The 19,232-nt window shown below is 36.2% G+C and overlaps 3 protein-coding genes across 5 annotated transcripts in view; 1 reads left to right on the forward strand and 2 right to left on the reverse strand.

The window, feature by feature from the left end:
* Positions 1-318: 318 nt before the first annotated feature.
* LOC127787425 (uncharacterized) lies at positions 319-7,108 on the reverse strand. The gene is made up of 6 exons (XM_052315469.1): positions 6,763-7,108; positions 5,952-6,013; positions 5,512-5,795; positions 2,897-2,968; positions 2,723-2,785; positions 319-752 (listed from the first exon to the last, which is right to left on the reverse strand). The coding sequence occupies exons 1-6, from the start codon at positions 6,867-6,869 to the stop codon at positions 708-710; spliced, it is 633 nt and encodes a 210-aa protein (XP_052171429.1). The 5' UTR covers positions 6,870-7,108; the 3' UTR covers positions 319-707.
* A 1,155-nt stretch (positions 7,109-8,263) lies between these two features.
* Positions 8,264-9,650, forward strand: LOC127786748 (acyltransferase GLAUCE-like). Its single transcript, XM_052314391.1, has 2 exons — positions 8,264-8,692; positions 8,763-9,650. Exons 1-2 carry the CDS (start codon positions 8,264-8,266, stop codon positions 9,648-9,650), a joined length of 1,317 nt encoding a protein of 438 aa, XP_052170351.1.
* Positions 9,578-19,232, reverse strand: part of LOC127813874 (uncharacterized) — a 28,315-nt gene continuing 18,660 nt past the window's right edge. For 2 of the 3 annotated variants that reach the window (XM_052354973.1, XM_052354972.1), the window contains 5 exons: positions 12,920-13,001; positions 12,472-12,555; positions 12,279-12,374; positions 11,714-11,833; positions 9,578-10,743 (listed from right to left, as the gene is read on the reverse strand). In XM_052354973.1, coding sequence (XP_052210933.1) covers positions 10,561-10,743; positions 11,714-11,833; positions 12,279-12,374; positions 12,472-12,555; positions 12,920-13,001 — 565 coding nt within the window. In that variant the 3' untranslated portion in view covers positions 9,578-10,560. The remainder of the gene's footprint in view (positions 10,744-11,713; positions 11,834-12,278; positions 12,375-12,471; positions 12,556-12,919; positions 13,002-19,232) is intronic. The other variant, XM_052354974.1, reaches the window with a different exon arrangement.

Consider the following 19,232-nt stretch of genomic DNA (forward strand, 5'->3'; position numbering starts at 1 on the left):
CACAATGCCGGTTGCACTTAACATCTCATCGCCACATCAGGACAGCTTTAAACAAAAAAGAATTTAATACCATCTCTTCATCACCATATCAGAGAGACTTACAGTGGGGTCGGCGTTTTCTCAGATTATCCATTAATAAGTTGTACTCACATGTTTTATCTTTTTCGATTAAAATTCAATTCAGCTGTTTTTATCTTTTGTCGTGTACCATAATTTTAATTTAGTGTTATAAAATGGGACAAAACAAATATAAGATAGCGCACACGTTTGAAATACTGCAAAGTCATGAATGAATTCAATTATATCTTTTTGGAGAACTATACAATCACTTATGTCTATTCAAGTCTCATGTCTATTAAAGTGACGAATTTATTTATATTTAAGCTGAATCCAAACGGATCGTAAATTTTAGAAAAAATGGAATAGTTCAGGCCGAAGATCATCTATGTACTAACGACCTCTCGAGTTTCTCATATTATAAAATACATATATATATATATATAATATCAAAAGCATCAGTAAAGTTTCTGATTCTCTCCCAAATCGGAGCCTCTTTTCTAATTAGGAACTAATGAGCCAATTGAAGCCACATTCCCCAGTACAAGATCTGAGAATTAATCCGGTAAAACAGTTTACATAGAGGAGTTCTAGTTCTACCAGTTAGACAAGATCTTCCTTCGGGGCACAGGGAGTCCCTCTCCCAGATGCTAGACTTTGGATTCCAAGGCCAAACGTATCTTCTTTCTTGGACCCTGGAAGAACCCAAATTAACAGTTACTAAGATGTGAGTGCGTTCAACATAGACAATACATTTCCAACACAATCCTATTATCAGACTTCAGTTATTGAACAAGAGACAGATCCAATTCCAATAGTTGTTGATTGGTAAGCTATATTAATTATGAGAGACAAAAAAGCAGGATTGTATAGTATCTAAACATTTTCAGGATCTGCATTAAGCCTTCTTTTTTTTGGGACCTAGTAATGGATGAATCCACTAAACATATCCAGACGCGCCTTGGCATATGTTATTTGCAGATAACATTGTTTTGATAGACGAGGCGAATAAGGCACAAATGCTAAGCAAAAGATATGGAAGAATACTATAAAATCTAGAGGATTTAAGCTAACCAAAGTAAAAAATGAATAAGATTTCCATTAAAGTTAAAAGGAAAATTTTATAAGAAAGGTATAAAACTAGCTCTATTGCAAAATATTGAGCATAATTTAGATGGAGGTGTTAAGATGCCAGGCCATAAAAGAAAAGATAGAACTGAAAAACGAGAATATTTGCCAAGGAAAAAAGAAAAGAAACAAGACAAGATCATTTATAATAAGGTTAGAGTAACTCTTATTGAAGATAAGAAACTCAAGAAACGATTAAGATGATTTTGGTAATCTTAAAAGAGCCAATAGAGGCTCCTGTGAATTCTTAAATGTAATATATAAAGACATATTTAATTAATAGATTATAAAAAATGTAATTTGCAATGTTTAATTTTTTTTCCTTGTACTAGAGTTGTACATAAATATAAATCTAAAGAAAGGCAATAAGGAAAAGTCATGGTAACTTTTATGGTCTTCAAACTCAAATATAAATCTAAATCTATTTTGTGTTAATTGAGTATAATTTTGTTGTTTCTGCATTTCTGCTGAATATCCAGGAAACCACTTCAGAAAGGAAGCACAAAGCTGTACTAGGGTTTCTGAGTGTCAAAGTAGAATTGCCTTTATCATAGCCTACTTGAAATAAACCAATTGGCTACCACTTCACGATATAATTCACTTCAATTGTTCAAGAAATTTGGGAGGTATATTGTGTCCTGTGCAAAATACCACGTGTCGTAGAGGTAGGAAAAATCAACCCTATCCCCACATGCAGCAACTCCCAGTCTACTTACTACCAGTATAAATGTACAAAAACATAATGGAATGAAGCAAATTGAGCAATAACAAATAAGAGAGTTACTATCAGGATGATGTGATTGTTGAAACAACTAAGGCTTCTGCTAGCAGAGGTCGTATTCTCTAGGGGATAAAATTTCTTGTATAAGGCATACATCTGTAAGGGGTTCAAAAAAGCACTAACCCAATCCCCACTAAACATTATACCTGACGTAGGACACAAAAGTAGATATTAGGAATTAATATTTGGTTATTTTATTTCTTTTGTTTCCTAATTCCTTTTGATACCTTTAGTTCGTAGGTTTTATTAGAATCCTACTTTGATTGGGATTGGGGAATCCTGGGTAGAGTAGAAATATAGTTACTATTTGCCTACTTATTTAGTTCTTTAGGATGTAATTGAAGCAGAGCCTTGATTATTGAGATTGATTTGAGCTTACTGATTGAGTTTCGTATTCTTTTTCGTGGTTCTGCATCACTTCCCTTTTGGCTTTAAAGGGATTCTACAATCGCATATAATATTGGACAAACTTCCCTTTTTTCCAAATATTTTTTACCTTATGAATAATGATAAAAACTCAAAATCAGAAGTCTGCATTTATAAGCCATCACATTTTTCTACTCTTTTTTTTGACAATTTCTCTCACATTTTTTAATGCAAAAAATCTTAATTATTTTTGCAATCACAATCGAACTGATAAAAGTGTATGAGAAAAGAAGGAAAGTTCAACACTAATCACCAAAAGCAATAAAACTGACAAAGATATGACAATAGAAATTAAATCTTTGCATAGTACGGTGAGTTGGTGAAGTTTACCATGGGTATTCCTAAACCCTTCAGATCCTCGTCAGTCATGTGCATGAGTGCTGTCATATCAACCTGCACCAACAGCATGGCATGCCAAGTGATAAAAGGAAAGCTGATGATAATACTAGAAACAAGAACCAGTAAATAGAGCTAAATTAAACAGGACATATGATGTAAGCTTACTTCCTCCACTTGGAGTGTAATAGAGTACTTTTCCAACCCCAAGGACTTCAGGAAACCATCAACAGATTCAGCCTGAGCCAGAGATGTATCGATTAGAAGGTCGGCCAACACTTGTTGAAGTCCAAAATTGAATTAACTTCACTTTGTTGAAATAACACCCCAAATTAAAGTTATCAATTTGTAAAGTACAAAGGCTCAACTTCATTAGGAATATGTCCCAACTCAACCCCCAAGTGCCAAGACAAAGGGATTCTTCAGTGCAGGAGTCTCCCTGCTGGGGAAAGGGCTTTTCCGGTCATATTTATACGAAGTCTTCTCTTTGCTTTTCCGCAAAGAAGCTATTTTCCAGCTCAAACCTCTAATAATTCACTTATGAACGAGAAACCTAACAAGAGCTATAGTGACTTACTCTCATCCTTACCTAATTCCATGACAAAAACACCCCAAAAAGGAAAAAAAGCACTTCAATGCCAACAACAGTTTCATGACAAGAAAGGTTCACCCCAACAGCAAACCACCACCCCCCCCCCCCCCCCCAAAAAAAAAAAAAAGAGTACATGGCACCAGTACGAAAATTGATAATGAATTAGCTAACTCAAACATGAAATAAGCTTCAATTGAAAAAAAACAAAATGACCCAAAATATATGATCAAAATACCATGGACAATCGCATATCATAGATAGACTTCTGAGTATTTTTGTTTACAGAGCCTGAAGATGGATATCTTTCATCCTTTTACACCAGATAATGACTATTGAAATACCTCTTCAAATATATTGGGGTAAGATGAGTCAATTTTTATCTCAATTGCTCCCGAGGTGAACTAATGACATAACAACTTCAACGCATACATAGATTCTTGAGGTTCTACCAAAAAGAAAGGGCCATCTCTGTTGAGCCAAATTGTTCCAATCAACCTATTGTGTATTTTGATATTTAGCAAAACATAATTTTAGTAAAACTATTTTTGGTATATTTAAAACCCCTAGTGGATTTTTGATATGTCTTAAGTTTTATAGTATTTTGTGTATCAAAATGAACCGAAAAATGCTATTTGTTCTAAGTGGAATATTAGCGCATTATAAGGGAACATATAAGAAAATGTTTTCTTTTTAGAAAACTATTTCCCAGTATTTTAATAGCTAATACTCATTATTGTGAAAATGATTTTTAATGAACTTTTCAAAAAATAGAAGGTATGTATTTTGATGGTGGTAAAATCGCCAAATCCCGAGTTTGTTCTAAAACTAAAAATCTACTTTCTTATTGATTTTGATTTTTTAGATATTTTTATTGAATCCAAATGGGGGTACTTTCTTATTTACATTTATGAATTAAAGTAAATGAATATATTTTACCTTCCATTTACTTAAACTAAAGAAATATAAATATCTTATAATGAATTCATGCTATGTATTGTATCATCAAAGCTAAATCTTATTTTTCTGAAATCTAGACTGAAAAGTCGACTCTCAGTGAGGGACAATCGACTGTAAGTCAAATGGTAGTCAACATAGCCGAGCATGTTTTATGCAGAGTTGAGGTAGCCGAGAGTGGGTTTTGGTCAGTTGACTGTAGGCCAATGAGAGTCAACTGTCTGTGAGAAGTCGACTGTGGGTTGAGCGAGGGTTGACTGTTGGTAGCAAAAGTCGACTATGGGTGTTGTGTAGTCGACTGCTAGACTCCAACGGTCAAATTTTTGAAGCCGTTGCAGGTCGTTTGGAATCTCTCCTATATATATCTTGAAGAGATTTTTGGAGAAGACTAAAGCTCTACCATTTCCTATCTTCCTAAAGCACACCCAATCTCTCAAGCAACTCAAGAATAGCAATCCAAGGCTCAAGCTTAAAGTTTAATCCATTGGAGCCCAAGGCAAAGGAGAAGACATTCTCTCCATTTGTGGTAGCTTGCATTATTTCTATTTTGCCTTGTATATCATTGTGTTTATTTCCATATTAGTCCAAGGTTGTTTGGACATAGGATTTATTTGTATTGGATTGTGGTGTGGCATCCTAGAGCCTATTGTAATCTAGGTGTTGTTGTTGTTGTATAGTTGTATTAGTTTCCGGGGTGAGCTAAGGGGAAAACCTCGGGGTGTACAAGTTTACTAGATGATTTTGTGTGGAAACCTAGTGTTGTGATTTTAGTGGAACCTCAAATGTCAGGTTGACCTTGAGAGAGTGGAGTAAGTGTTAGAGACACCAAATCACTATATTTCTTGTGTTGATTATTGTGGTTGTTTGTGTATTTGTATTGTTATCACTCTCAAACAACTTATATAGTTATAACAAGTGTATTTTGTATAAGAAAATCTTGAGAGTTTTTAAAAGGAAAGAATTTGGTTTAATAAGTTTTAATCACTCAATTCACCCCTCTTGAGTGGCCATTGTGTGTCAAGGAACCAACAATCCCCCTGCAAACAAATTTTATGTCTATATTGACTAGTTTTAGTGATGACAACAATATTCTTTACAACATAACTTGTCTTTTTGTGCAGATTTTAAATCCAGACTTATCAAAATTACATATATGAAAATAAATTGAACGTTAAGCTTCAAAAAAGTTATAAAAAGTAAGGGGAAATAAGAATAAAGTTAAGGATGGAATTCGTACCTTTTGAGAAGTCTTTTTCTTAGGGACTGAGTTAGCAACTTTTTTGATCTCTTGCTCAGGGGCTTCAACAAGAACAGTTTTCCTAACAGGCTTACTGCCCTCAAGTATTGGCTTCAGTTTTGGCTTTGGTGGATCAGTATTTTCTGGCTGCAAGTACATCATACCTGAGAGCTTTTCACGCAGATCCCTTACACCTGAAACAGATTCATTTCTACCTTGAAATACTTGCTGGGCACTCTTCTTCTGGAGCTTCAACCGAAGATCTTTAACCCCAATTCTCCGATCTTTGAGAGCAGTTAACATACAAACAAAACCACATAAGAGTGACATTTCAAAGTAACACATTGTATATAAACACCCACACCCACACATTTTAAATTCTTCATGCAACTAAAGGAGCATTGCCTAGTTGGATTCAATCCTATTGTAGAAAATCATACCTGAGACATGAGGTTCATCATCCCTGTAAAGATCATGTTCCCACTTATCATCTTGTCGCTGTCTGCAATATCAATTGCATCAATCAAATCAAAGGTTTTATTCCAATTGGAAAAGTACAAAGTTGAACACCTCAATAAATAAGAATATGCTCCACCTTATGAACTGCTTGAAGAAATTATATTGCCAAAATAAGGAAGCATCTAAGGTATTTATCAGTGCTTAATAGACCAAACTATCAAATAGGAAAAATTAATCCCACTAGGTGGGGTCTAGTGAGATCGACTACATAAATTTTAGTTTTTTTAATAATTTCTATCCATCCATGGTCATTTTTCACAAGGCATTACATCTAAATTGCAAATATATATATACACACATGTTTTCTTTCTTGGCTTGCATCGTTCATATAGAACTAAAATAATTGTTTTGATGTTCACAAATTTAAATAGCCATGAAGTGTACCACTACAATTGGTAAAGAAATTCAGGTATTGTTGAGTTATGGAAAGCATTGAAACTGATTTGCCAATATTATGAGAATTCGTTCATCAATTGTGAACTGGTCAACACAGCTTATGAGCTCGTGAGTTTTCCAAAGCTTCAATCTCGCTCACTATTGCTACAGAAACATGACCCAGCCAGCACTTCCAAACAAAATCTAAAAGTTTCATAGAGTTAAAAAAAAAAAAAAAACAAGGTGAAATGAAACAAGAATGATATAAAGTAAGCAACTGCACTGAATAGCACTAAGTTCACATAAACACGCGCAGTGAAGAAAGCAAGAGAGAGAAACCGTAGACAGAAACCGAACCTCTTGCCGGTAACCTGCCTATGGCGAACGGGACCTTTTTCGGTGTCGCCATAGAGGCGCTCCCTTATGGAAACCCGGGACGCAGCCTCGACGCGATCGGCGTACATTGTATGGTTGATTCCACAACGGAATTGGAACGGAATCCCTAACCCTAATAACAACAATACTACACAGAAGCAAATTATCAATAGAAAGAAAGGCAATAACTATCGTGAGTCTTGAAGATTTTCCGGTGACGGATCGAAGGAAGGGCAAGAGACCGTCCGCAACATACCAAATTCATTCGCGATCGGATCACTAAAAGAAAACCCGAATCCCAAACCCACCCAACTTTTAAGTCCCCTGGAGAAGATGCATGCCCACGAGCCTTATTAGTAAAGTACCCAGATGGAAACCCCGATATATTACCCGACCCGTTGTAGTCATTTGGGTCCCCCCACTTGTTCCTTGGTTAATTAGCTCATTTCTTTCTCACCTAAAAAGCATTTTTGCTGATCAAGCCAAAAATAGAGGATTTTATTGGGTTTTTTAAATTGAATAAATTACAATTTTTGGTATTTAAAAATTTCATTAAAAATAATTAAATATCTTAATAGAAACACTATTGTTATTTTTGTTCTTGTACGAAAATATTTTTCTTATTTCTCAATTTTTTTTAATCTTTTTATGATTAAAAGGTTATAAATTTGAAACGTAAAAATAATTTTTTTATGAATAAAAATAAGCGAAAAGTTACCTACAAATTTAAAGTGATATATATTTATTGGGTAATGCTAACAAATAATTTTTAATATTCAAATATTTTTATTAATTAAATTATTTAAAATACGATATATTTATCATTAATTAATAAAATAAAATACATTTAATATATATTTATTAATACAATATGTTGCGCAAAAACAATTCTGAAGAACCATTTTCGAAACGTTTCTAGTTCTCTTTTCGGACCCTATTTATGTATATTTTTTAAAAAAAATATTCGTTTTCACGTTTCCATATCGTATCAGAAACGTTTCCTATTTCCGTTTTCATGCAACATAGAATACAATAATTAATATTTTTCATATATATTACTTAGCTCACTTACAAATAAATGGCTTGTAAATGCTTTGTTTTTCAACGTATAAATGAATTTTTTCATTAAAACTCTTAGAAAATTTTAGTCAGTTTTTTCTTTATTATCTTTCAAACATACTATTTCAACACTCAATTTTGACATTTGAAATGGCATTTTGTATTAATGTATTATATATTTACGTTAACATAACACACAATATAATATATCAATTGATCAGTGTGAATCCAAATGTCATAAATAACATTAGTTTCATTTATAACTTAGAAACTGAACTCTCATTTAACAAACTGAAAAGAAGAGCATAATAATACAAAAGAGCATCAAGAGAGTCGCCCATTAACCATACCAACACGTTGGAGACATTACTTCCCATCGAGGTTGAGGGTCAATTCAATCTTCGCCCAGCAGCCAGCTGAAACAATGGAGAAGACAAAGTTAGTCGAGAAAATTGTCATTTTCCCAGAAAAATCCACAAACAGCAGGCGCATTTTCTTGTCAAACATAGACCTTGGCCTGGTGGCGTACCAAGAATCAGTTTCTTTCTTCGATCCTCCACGAATGACCTTCTCAGAAGCCTGTAAAAAGCTGTACAGAGCACTTGAAATGCTGTTTGTGCATTATGATTTCTTTGCGGGGCGTCTGGTGCCATCGTTGGAAGACAGTCGGCGTCTGGAAATAGACTGCAATGGTGCCGGTGTTGTGGTTGTTGCAGCAAAGACAGAGACCAAGTTGAGCCAGCTGGGAGAGCTTGTGAAACCAAAGCCAGAGTTAAAGCAGTTCATTGCATTCTTGCATGAAGAGAATGAAGAAGAAATGGAGATAAAAGACCTACCTCTGTTGTTCATCCAGGTGCTTTTCTCTGTTCTTTTTTTCAACCTTTCCCAAGCAAAGAAACTAATGGCTTTGTGGGTGATGGCAGCTGACTCAGCTGGGATGTGGGAGCTTGGCATTCGCTTCGCGATACAATCATTGTGTCCTAGATGGAGTAGCAGTACGCGAATTCCAGGCTAACATGGCTGCTCTAACTAGGAATGAAGGAATGATAGTCATGCCAAATCCAGATCGGACGATTTTTAAAGCAAGAAACCCTCCTATAATCAGTCATCCTCACCACGAGTACTCGAAACCAACACAGACAGATCACTTGTATGCTGTGCGCATCAGGGCCAATCCAACATTTGAGCAATCTTCACTTCATGGTCAGACTCACATCATCCATTTATCTCCACGTTGCATCGTAAACATGAAAAAGGCTGCACTGGGGGATGGGAAACTGAGGGACTGCACTACATTCCAAGTCGTGGCAGCAAGGATATGGAAGGCAAGGAGCATTGCGGCAGAGATGCAGGATGACAAAGTTTCAACAATGCTGTTTCCAGTGGATGCAAGGAGAAAGATAGTGCCACAAGCACCGATTGGATTTTCTGGAAATGCACTAATTCCTGGGTTTGCAAGAGCAACTGCAAGAGAGCTAAAGCAGGTGGAGGACCATGTTCTTGTAAAGAAAGTGCAGGAAGGGGTGGACAGATTAGATGATAAGTATATAAGATCGAGTATAGATTGGTTGGAGGTGAATAAAGGGGTACCTTGTAAGGAAGACAGCTTCTCACTCGTGGCATGGTGGAGATTAGGCTTGGATGAAGATGAATTTGTTTGGGGCAAATTCAAGTGCACTACGCCTGTTGTCATCAAGCCTGGTTTGGTATATATCTTGCCGGGGCCAAAGGATGAGGGTGGCCTTAACATCTGTCTGGAACTTCCTCACGATCAAATTAAGACATGTCAAAGAATAATGATGGAAAATTAAAACAAGCTTCAATGCAATTTTTCACATAGGCTTTGCTTTTTCCCAGCATGGAGTGTAGTAGGTAATAAAGCAGATATAAAATGTCTTGCAGCAACTCAAGATATTTGAGCACCTATCAGATCCTCTTCAAAACAACTCCAGGTGTAAGCGGTACCTGATGTATGCCATTCTGTTGAATTGAATATCAATGATGGCACAAATCCAAGCATAGTTGTAGTAGATTCAACTCCATTTACAGCAACCCAGGTGACACCACAATTTGACAAATACATCTGGAAACATCAAAACAAAATGTATTATGATTTGAGAATTTCACCACCAAGGCATCTTGAAAGTGAATCGTATCCCATGAACATGATATTTATTTAGTGTGATGTATGGAATAGATGACAAAGGTGGGGGTATTTCCTTTTCCTGTAAATTCCAGGGATGTTGCCTCAGCGTTAAGAAGAGCTTTAAACTGACCCACAAGTCTACCCTCCCCCCCCAACCCAAAAAAAGAAATAATAATAATAATAATACATTTACCTGGATAAAGAAACATTACATAATCAAGAGGACACAGTGTCTAGTTCATTGCAACAAGCTGTATAAAAGATCGAAGATAGATAAGTGGTCACACATCCTGCCATTTCCTAAAGGTGAAATTCAACAGTAAGCATTGACACGTAGATGACACAAAAAAGTATTTTAATAAATTGAAACAAGGTTAAAACAACCAAGTGGAAAAGAAAAAAATAGATGAGATATTCTAGATTGCCAGGCCCTTTGCATGTATAAACTTTAAACATAGCAAAGATTCCCATCAACACATAAAAGAACAATAAATTTTTCAGTAGGTACAGCTTCCCAATTTGTACATTTCATATGTCATTAACCCAGGACATATCACATATGTTTTACATTCTCTTCACCTAGAAAGAAGTCCAAAGAATGGATTAGTTATTGCAGAGTTCAACAAGGTCCCAGCTATCTTCAACGCTTCCATGTCAACCTTGTCTTTGGGAAGAAACAAAAACTTGCCTCCTTCAGCTATCTCAAAGCCACAAAGTTCAAGAAATTGGATGCCTTCCTTCATGTTCCCCACTCTGTCCTGCCATTTAGAGAGCACCACCATTGTTATAAAAACTACAAAAGAGTTAATGACATCTACATGTCTAGCAGCAACTTGTCAATCAAATTAATGCTGATATTTAAAGTTTCTTGCAAAAAAAAAAAAAAAAAAACTAGTACAAAGGTTCTCCAGAACTGGAGGCAAGGATGATCATTAAGTGGTTCAGAGAGGTTCCAACCAAGGACAGATAACAAGATTCAAGCCACAGCACTTTTCATACGAGGCCATGATGTGGCCAGTCACAAGCACAATGTTCCATCACAGAAGCCATGCAAAATCCAGAACATAACTAAACTCAATCAGAGAAAACTCGAGAGTCGAGACTAGAGAGTTGCATTATCTTATTGATCCTCAGTACCCAGATGGCAGATTCATTATCTTTTTTTTCCCCCTCGAATATACCAGTTAGCAGATACTTTAACTCATTAAATTTTGGTCTGAATTTGGTAAGTTGCGAATGCATGACATGGATATTCTAGCTGTCATAATTAGCTAAGGGACATGTTGAGGCATGTCACAGAAACTGCAAAATCTGCTTGTTCAGTACAAAAAATATTTTCCACCTTTTCATCTCCAATTTTCCACATCAACTCCAACTTTCCTTTTCTAAAGGAAATTTGAAAAACATGTTTAATTAAATATAAAGAACTATTTTTTTTTTATATTGAACTAAATAAGGTACAAAAACAACATATTAAGATTTAATCTCAGTATGCGGGGAAAACTACATGAATTCTAGTTCGCTAGAGCCATTTCTACTGACTGGTAATGATCCAATTCCTGGCCATTCTTGTCTCCTGGACAGTTGACTGTTTGAATGGGTAAGAATGATCTCAACAAGCTTCTTGCCTCCATTTTTTCCCATCAGCATTCTTTCTTTCTTGGGGTCTATGTAGCATTTCTACTTTCCTGTATGCTTATCAACCTGATGATTGAAGTTGGATATTACCTGGAAAGCTGGATTGCTGAAGGGTATCTTCCTGAACTTTTCTTCATCAGGATTCTTTGCAACATTTCTGACGTAAATTAGAAGAGTTTGGAAAGCTCTCCTCACTTTGATTTCATCAGCCTAGATGCACAAAAATTTAACATGAGGTCCAGCTGGTTTTCTAATGTGAGTAAAGATCAAATGTCTCTGTTCTCTAGTACTGGATTTTGCTATTTGACAAAAGCAATGTAAAAGAAATCTTTCATAAAGGAAATACATTCATGAGCAGGACAGACAATAAAAAATAATGAGGTATTAATGACAACAAAAAAATCAAAAAGCTATAAAGTTTGACAAAAGCAACTCTGCCCTCAGGTACAATCATTACATATATGTATATATAAAAAACAATTGTAACAGCAAGAGTCTCCAACTATTTCTCTTATTTTGTACTTTTTTATACAAAAAGTTGAATAGAAGGCACCATTAATCATTCAAGTAGTGTATAGGAAGTTTCACATGAAAAAGCGAGATAGTTTGAAAGTAATGTCGCCCTACTATGTCATCAAAGCACAGCATCATTTACCATGTTGTTGCGCTTCAGAAATTTTAAACAGTCTCTCATGAGGTCAGCCTTTGTCGCAGATACAGGCAATATAGCAGACTTAGAAGGCTGTGATCCCTACAATAAGCAAGGAGGAAAAGATTTAAAACTAATCACAGCCTAATAGAATGCTGCAATATCTGAATCCAAATATATAGTTCCCAAGGATCCAGACATTTTTTTCATGCATCAAGACTGATGCTTCTTCAATAGGTGGAAGAACTTCTGCAGGCACTCCAAGCCCCTGCCTTCTTTCTGCCTGTGAAAATTAGCAAGTTTTCGAGTGTCATCTAAGGTTACCAAGAAAAAATTACACTGGACAAACAAATACCAAGTCAATCAAAAACTAACAGAACTGTACTGAATTGATGTGGATGACAACGATAGTACTACTTTTAAAAAATCAAAAAAGTTGAGTTAAATGCTTCCCAGTCCTTTAGTGATCTTGGATGGAATAAACAATTTCAGGCGAGAGCTGTGACTGACTTTTAACTTGAGGATGCAGAAGAAATCTGTACTTTAAAATCTCACATGGTATTTTCAGTTTTGTAACCTACAATATTTGCAACAATGCTAGTCTGGATATCAAGATTGAATATAAAGGTGAAAAGAGTTGGCGAAACCTTATCTTGCCATAGCTTCTGCCGAATTATATCCCTTTCTCTTTTCTTTTGCTCTCTCTCTTCTTTCCACAAGGCTAAAAAGCTAGATTAAAAAAAGCATGTGAAATATTCAGGATCGAACATATCACAACATGGCATGATATATATGATCAGACATTAGAACTAAAATGATATCTTCACACACAATAACTTAATCAACCTACAACATCTTATATACAAAATAACCCACTAATCCTCCCATTATTCAAACTAAAAGATAGAAAAAACAAACCCAAAAATTATGGACACGTGATCCCACAATTTGTGGGATCCCATAAATTGTGGATCATTTGTCCCCATTACCTACACTCCCCCTCAAGTTGGAGAATAGATGTTAGTCATTCCCAGTTTGAAAATATAGATATCGAAACTTGATTTCTGAAGTACTTTGGTTAGAACATCAGCTTCCTAAGACTTGGTAGAAATATAAGACAAGGCGATAGTCTCATTCTTAATCTCTTTCTTGATGAAGTCTCTATTAATCCTCATATATTTCATCTAATCATGTTGAACTGGAATATGAACTGCACTGATAGCTGATTTGCTATCACTAAACAACTTCATAGGACCTGTTACTGGCATGTTTAAGTCAGGCATCAACCTCTGTATCCAAATGAGTTCACATGTTCTTGAGTTATGACTCTATACTCTACTTCGGCACTGCTTCGAGCAACCACAGACTGTTTTTTGCTTCTCCATATCATTAGATTACCCCAAACTTTTGTGCAATACTCTGTTGTTGACTTGCTATCATTAACAACTCTTGCCCAGTCTGCATCTGAAAAACCAACAATATCCCTGACTCCAGCCTTTTAAACAATAATCATTTGCCAGGACTTCCCTTTAAATACCTCAGGATCTGGTTTGCTACCTCCATGTGCCTTTTTGTGGGAGCATGCATAAACTGGCTTACCACGCTCACACTAAAGGCAATATCTAGTCTTGTGAGTGATAGGTAGATGAGTTTTCCTACCAAATGCTAATAGCTCTCTTTATTCACTGGAGGATCACTATCTGACACCTTATGCTTCCAGTTACGTTCCAAGGGTGTACTAAAAGGTTTACACCCCAATTTTCTTGTCTCTTTAAGTAAGTCAAGTGTGTACTTTCTTTGTGAAATGAAGATCCCTTTGTGACTTCTTACAACCTCCATTCAAGAAAGTATCTAAGTTCCCCAAGATCTTTTACCATGAATTCAATTTGAAGTCTCTTTTTGAGATTTTCAATCTCCATTTCATCATCACCCGTGATCACCATATCATCTACATACACAATGAGTATTGCTTGTTGTCCTAATTTATTCTTCTTCACAAACAAGGTGTGATCAGCTTGCCCTTGGTTGTATCTAAGATCCTTCATAACAGTGTCGAACCGTGTAAACCAAGTCCGAGGTGATTCTCTCATATATACCTCCTCCTTTAATGTGCCATTGAGAAAAGCATTCTCGATGTCTAGCTGGTGTAATTTCCAATCTAAATTAGTAGCAATAGACAATAGAACTCTGATTGAGTTAAGCTTGGCGACTGGTGCAAAGGTTTCTTCATAATCAATTCCATAAGTTTGAGTAGAACCTTATGCTACTAGTCTTGCCTTATATCGTTCTATAGTTCCATCTGGTTTATACTTCACTAAGAAGATCCATTTACTGCCAACTGTTTTCTTCCCTTCTAGTAACTTCATCATCTCCCAAGTCTCATTATCTTCAACGTCTACAAGCTCTTGTAGCACAACTTTCTTCCAATTTGCAACAAAGGTTTTGAAATTTCTTGATAACTTAGGATATGCAACATAATCCAATATAGGATACTTGGAATTTCTCATACAAGACCTCACCCCCTTCCTTATGGCAATCGGAAGATCAATGTTATTGGTAGGTTCTTCTTCCTCACAACATGGCTTATTTTTCTCATCCTCTTCTTAATTATCCATCGTGATGGGATCTGCCATCGGTTCATACTCTTTGAGTTTACATTGGAGTTTGTGGCCTCCTAAAGTAAACCAGAATTGCTTTTGGGTCAATAGTGTTAGATTCTCCCCCTTGACCTATATCATCACTGTTTTTTGACACATAATCTGATTGGGAATGAAAGGATGAGGAGATCGAAGGAAAGGACTTGAAGAAATTGGGTTCCCAATGTTTGTCTCCTTGAGAATTAACCTCCCCCCTGGAGAGAAACTTGGGGGTAGAAGGTTTGATCTTCGACAAAGGCAACATCACATGAGATCATGAACCGTTTCGTAAAATAATGATAGCACTTATAGCCCTTTTGTGTGGTGGAGTAACCAAAAAAAACACATTTGAGAGCTTTAGGATCAAACTTGCCCCGGTTGGGTTGAACATTATGGACAAATACCACACACCCAAACACACGAGATTCAAGAGAATTATGAACCCGAGAGGAAGGAAAGACAGATAATAATGTATTGAGGGGCGTTCGGTATTGAAGGACTTTGGAGGAAACACGATTGATAAGAAATATTGATGTAAGAATGGCTTCACCCCAAAAGGAGTGCGGAACATGACTAGCAAACATGATGGATCGAGCAATTTCTAGTAGGTGACGATTTTTCCTCTCAGCAACCCCATTTGTTGAGGAGTAAATGCACATGAACTTTGATCCCATATTCTTAGAGATATTCATACAATTCATGGGATAAATACTCTCTACCATTATCCGTTCAAAGAATATGGATAGATGACTAGAAAACATTTGTGACAAGCTTGTGGAATTGTTTAAAAAAAGTAGTCACTTTGGATTTTTCTCTCATCAAATAAACCCAACATACCTGGGTGTGGTCATCAATAAAGGTAATAAACCATCATTCTTCGATTAAATTTAACACTCGTAATGGTCCCCACACATCACTATGAATTAAATGGAATGGAGTAGAAGGTTTGTATGTGTGAGATGGATAAAATGCACAGGTTTGTTTAGCAAGAGTACAATGATCACACTGGACTAATTAAGGATCTTTATTAACGAACAAATGAAGGTACGAACGCTTTAGATAAGAGAAGCTGGGGTGACCTAATCTATGATGCCATAACAAAACATTGGAATTAGAGAACCAACACCTGACAAGTAATAGAGACCATTTCGCTCCTCAACATTCCCAATCGCCCTTTCCTATGACAAATCCTAAAATTTTCAGCAATAAGGGAAAAACATTACTGAACAGTTCAAATCTTTGGTTAATTTACTCACTGAAAGTAAATTGCACTGCAAATTTGAAACATGAAGAACTGAATTCAATTTCAACCGATTGAGTTCCATATCTCATCTCCCTGTTGCTGTGCACATTGACCCATCTACTACAATAATACCAACATTTTCCTTACATGGTTGATAGTTACTAAATCCTGTAGTGAAGCTTGTTATATAGTCAAAAGCACATATGTCCACTATCCAAATATCATGTGAGTCTTTACATGACAATAAGGAAATAATACATTTATGTGATGTAAGTGTTGCAGAGCTAGTAGAAGTTAATGGGACAGTTTTGGAGGCTTTTGTAACTAATGAGAAAGTCATTAGTTTTCAAAGAATTTTCATTTGCTCTGCTGTGAATGGTTGAGAGGCAGCACCAGTTGTTATCTCAACCACATAAGCATTTTTTCTCCTCTAGCTTCGTGACTTCCAATCTGGGGGCTTGCCACGAATATCCCAACACATGTCTATGGTATGGTTAGGCTTCTTATAATGCTCACACCACGTCTACTTGTCCTTTCCAAGAGTTCCTTTTGGATTGTATCTTTCATTTCGTTTTGCTGTTAAAACAGATCCCTGGGCTGTTATTTCAGTGGATAAGCTCTGTACTAGAGAGGACATTATTTTTCTCCTTGTTTCTTCTTGCCGAACTTCAGCAAACACCTCTTTTGGGTTAGGTAAAGGCTTTGTGCCAAGTATATTTCCTCGAACGTCATCAAATTCTTGATTCAGCCCTTGTAAAAAATCAAATATTCGATATTTTTCTACTATCTTATTGTATAGGACTCCATCATCAATACACTTCTATTCAATATTGTGAAACAGATCGATTTGCTACCACAGTTCTGAGAGCGTATTAAAATACTTGGTGATAGATAATATACCTTGTTGAGTGTTTCGAATCTTAGAGCAAACCTAAAAAATTTGTGATATATCCTTAAAGTCTGAGTACATTTCTTGTACTGTATCCCACACTTCTTTTGTTGTTTGGTAGAACAAGTACATACGCCCAATCCTTTGCTCCATCGAGTTTATCAACCATGCCATCACAATTGAGTTTTTTGCTTCCTATACACAATAGGTGATAGAATCTGATGGAGGTGATGTCGTTGCTCCTATTAAATATCCCATCTTTCCTCTTCCCTTTATCACAAGTAATACTGATTGATATTACGAGAAAATAATTATGAGAGAAAAACCTAAGAGATTAGCCTCTCTTAGCTTGTTATTTATAATAGGCATAACGGGCCTTAAACACATATGGGCTTATCCTAATTACAAAATAAAACACAAACATATAATAATTATAATTATACTAATAATTCTAACACTCCCCTGTCAAGACCCAAGTAGTAATTAAAGGACAATATAGTAATAGTATTATAATAATAGTTAGGAGATACTTTAGAAGGACATGGGGTGCATGTGCTAGGCGCTATTGAGCTTGTAATGCCTATATAAGGCTACTGCTATTGGTTTGTTGGGGTATGCTGAAAAATTATGGAATTGAAATTCTAATTTCTTCTCTCTAACATTCTTCCTCTCTCGTTTTTCTTCCTCTCTCTTCTATTCTTCTATCTCTCCCTCATTTCTCTCTACATCCTTCCCCATTTCTGTCCAAATATCCCTCTAAACTTTTTGTCCCTAATCCTAAGCCTCTTGGATCCCTCCGAATGCCAATTTTAGCACGTCATGAACCCTAGGTTCATGACATCCCCCTCAAGTTGGAGCATAGATATCATATGCAACAAACTTGTTACAAATATATTCCACTCGAGGACCCTTTAGAAACTTGGTGAAGACATTTTCAAGTTGATCATTGGAGTTAACAAATTCTGTAACAATAACACCTTCAACCAACTTTTCTCTAATAAAGTGACAGTCGATTTCAATATGCTTAGTTCGCTCATGGAACACTGGATTGGAAGCAATGTGTAAGGCAGCCTGATTATCACAAATAAGCTTCATAAGGGACACTCCACAAAACTTGAGTTCCTATAAGAGTTGTTTAAGCCAGATGAGCTCACAAGTTGCATTAGCCATAGCCCGATACACTACCTCTGCACTAGATCTAGCTACTACATTATGTTTCTTACTTTTCCAAGAAACCAGATTTCCTCCCACAAGAACACAATATCTAAAGGTTGACCGACAATCAAAAGGAGATCCTGTCCAATCTGCATCTGCATAACAACAAATATCTGTGTGTTCCTTATCCTCATAGAGTAACCCTTTACCCGGCGCTTTTTGATATATCTCAGAATCCGAATAACAACATCCTAGTGAGAATCACATGGAGAACTAAGGAACTAACTAACTACACTCACAACAAAAGCAATGTTGGGACGAGTGACTGTGAGATAGTTCAACTTGCCTACCAGGGTCTGAATAAAGCTCCCCCTGTCCCGGCACGAGTCAAACATTCGGATCCATTAGGGTACCACCTCCTGACTGAGCAACTTCAATACCCAAGAAATACCGAAGCCGGCCTAGGTCTTTGGTCTAAAAGTGCTGATGTAGATGTTCCTTCAGCTTATGTATTCCAACCTGATCAACTAAGAAAGAAGAATGGCAATAGAAAACCAAATGATTAGCTTCACTTCAAGTGAGACCAAAGACTTGAACCACAGTGCTGAACTAGCTAAACCACCCCCGTGGAGATTGTTTCAGACCATAGAGAGACTTCTTGAGTTTGTAGACTACATTAGACTCTCCCAGAGCAACAAAACCAGGTGGTTGCTCCATATAGACCTCTTCCTGCAAATCACCATGAAGAAAGACATTTTTAAAATCGAGCTGATAAAGTGGCAGAACAATGGGTTTCTAGTATTGGGTAGTGACGGTGACGGCTAGAGTTTGACGGTCGCTAGAAAAAGATACACAGCGACAACTAGGGTTTTTCTCACCAGTGGCTCTAATACTATGTGAGAAAATAATTATAAGAGAAAAACCTAAGAAATTAGCCTCTTTTAGCTTGTTATTTATAATAGGCATAACAAACCTTAAACACCTATAGGCTTATCCTAATTACAAAATAAAACACAAACATATAATAATTCAATTAT

The sequence above is a fragment of the Diospyros lotus genome, chromosome 12, assembly GCF_014633365.1.
Source record: "Diospyros lotus cultivar Yz01 chromosome 12, ASM1463336v1, whole genome shotgun sequence".
NCBI lineage: Eukaryota > Viridiplantae > Streptophyta > Magnoliopsida > Ericales > Ebenaceae > Diospyros > Diospyros lotus.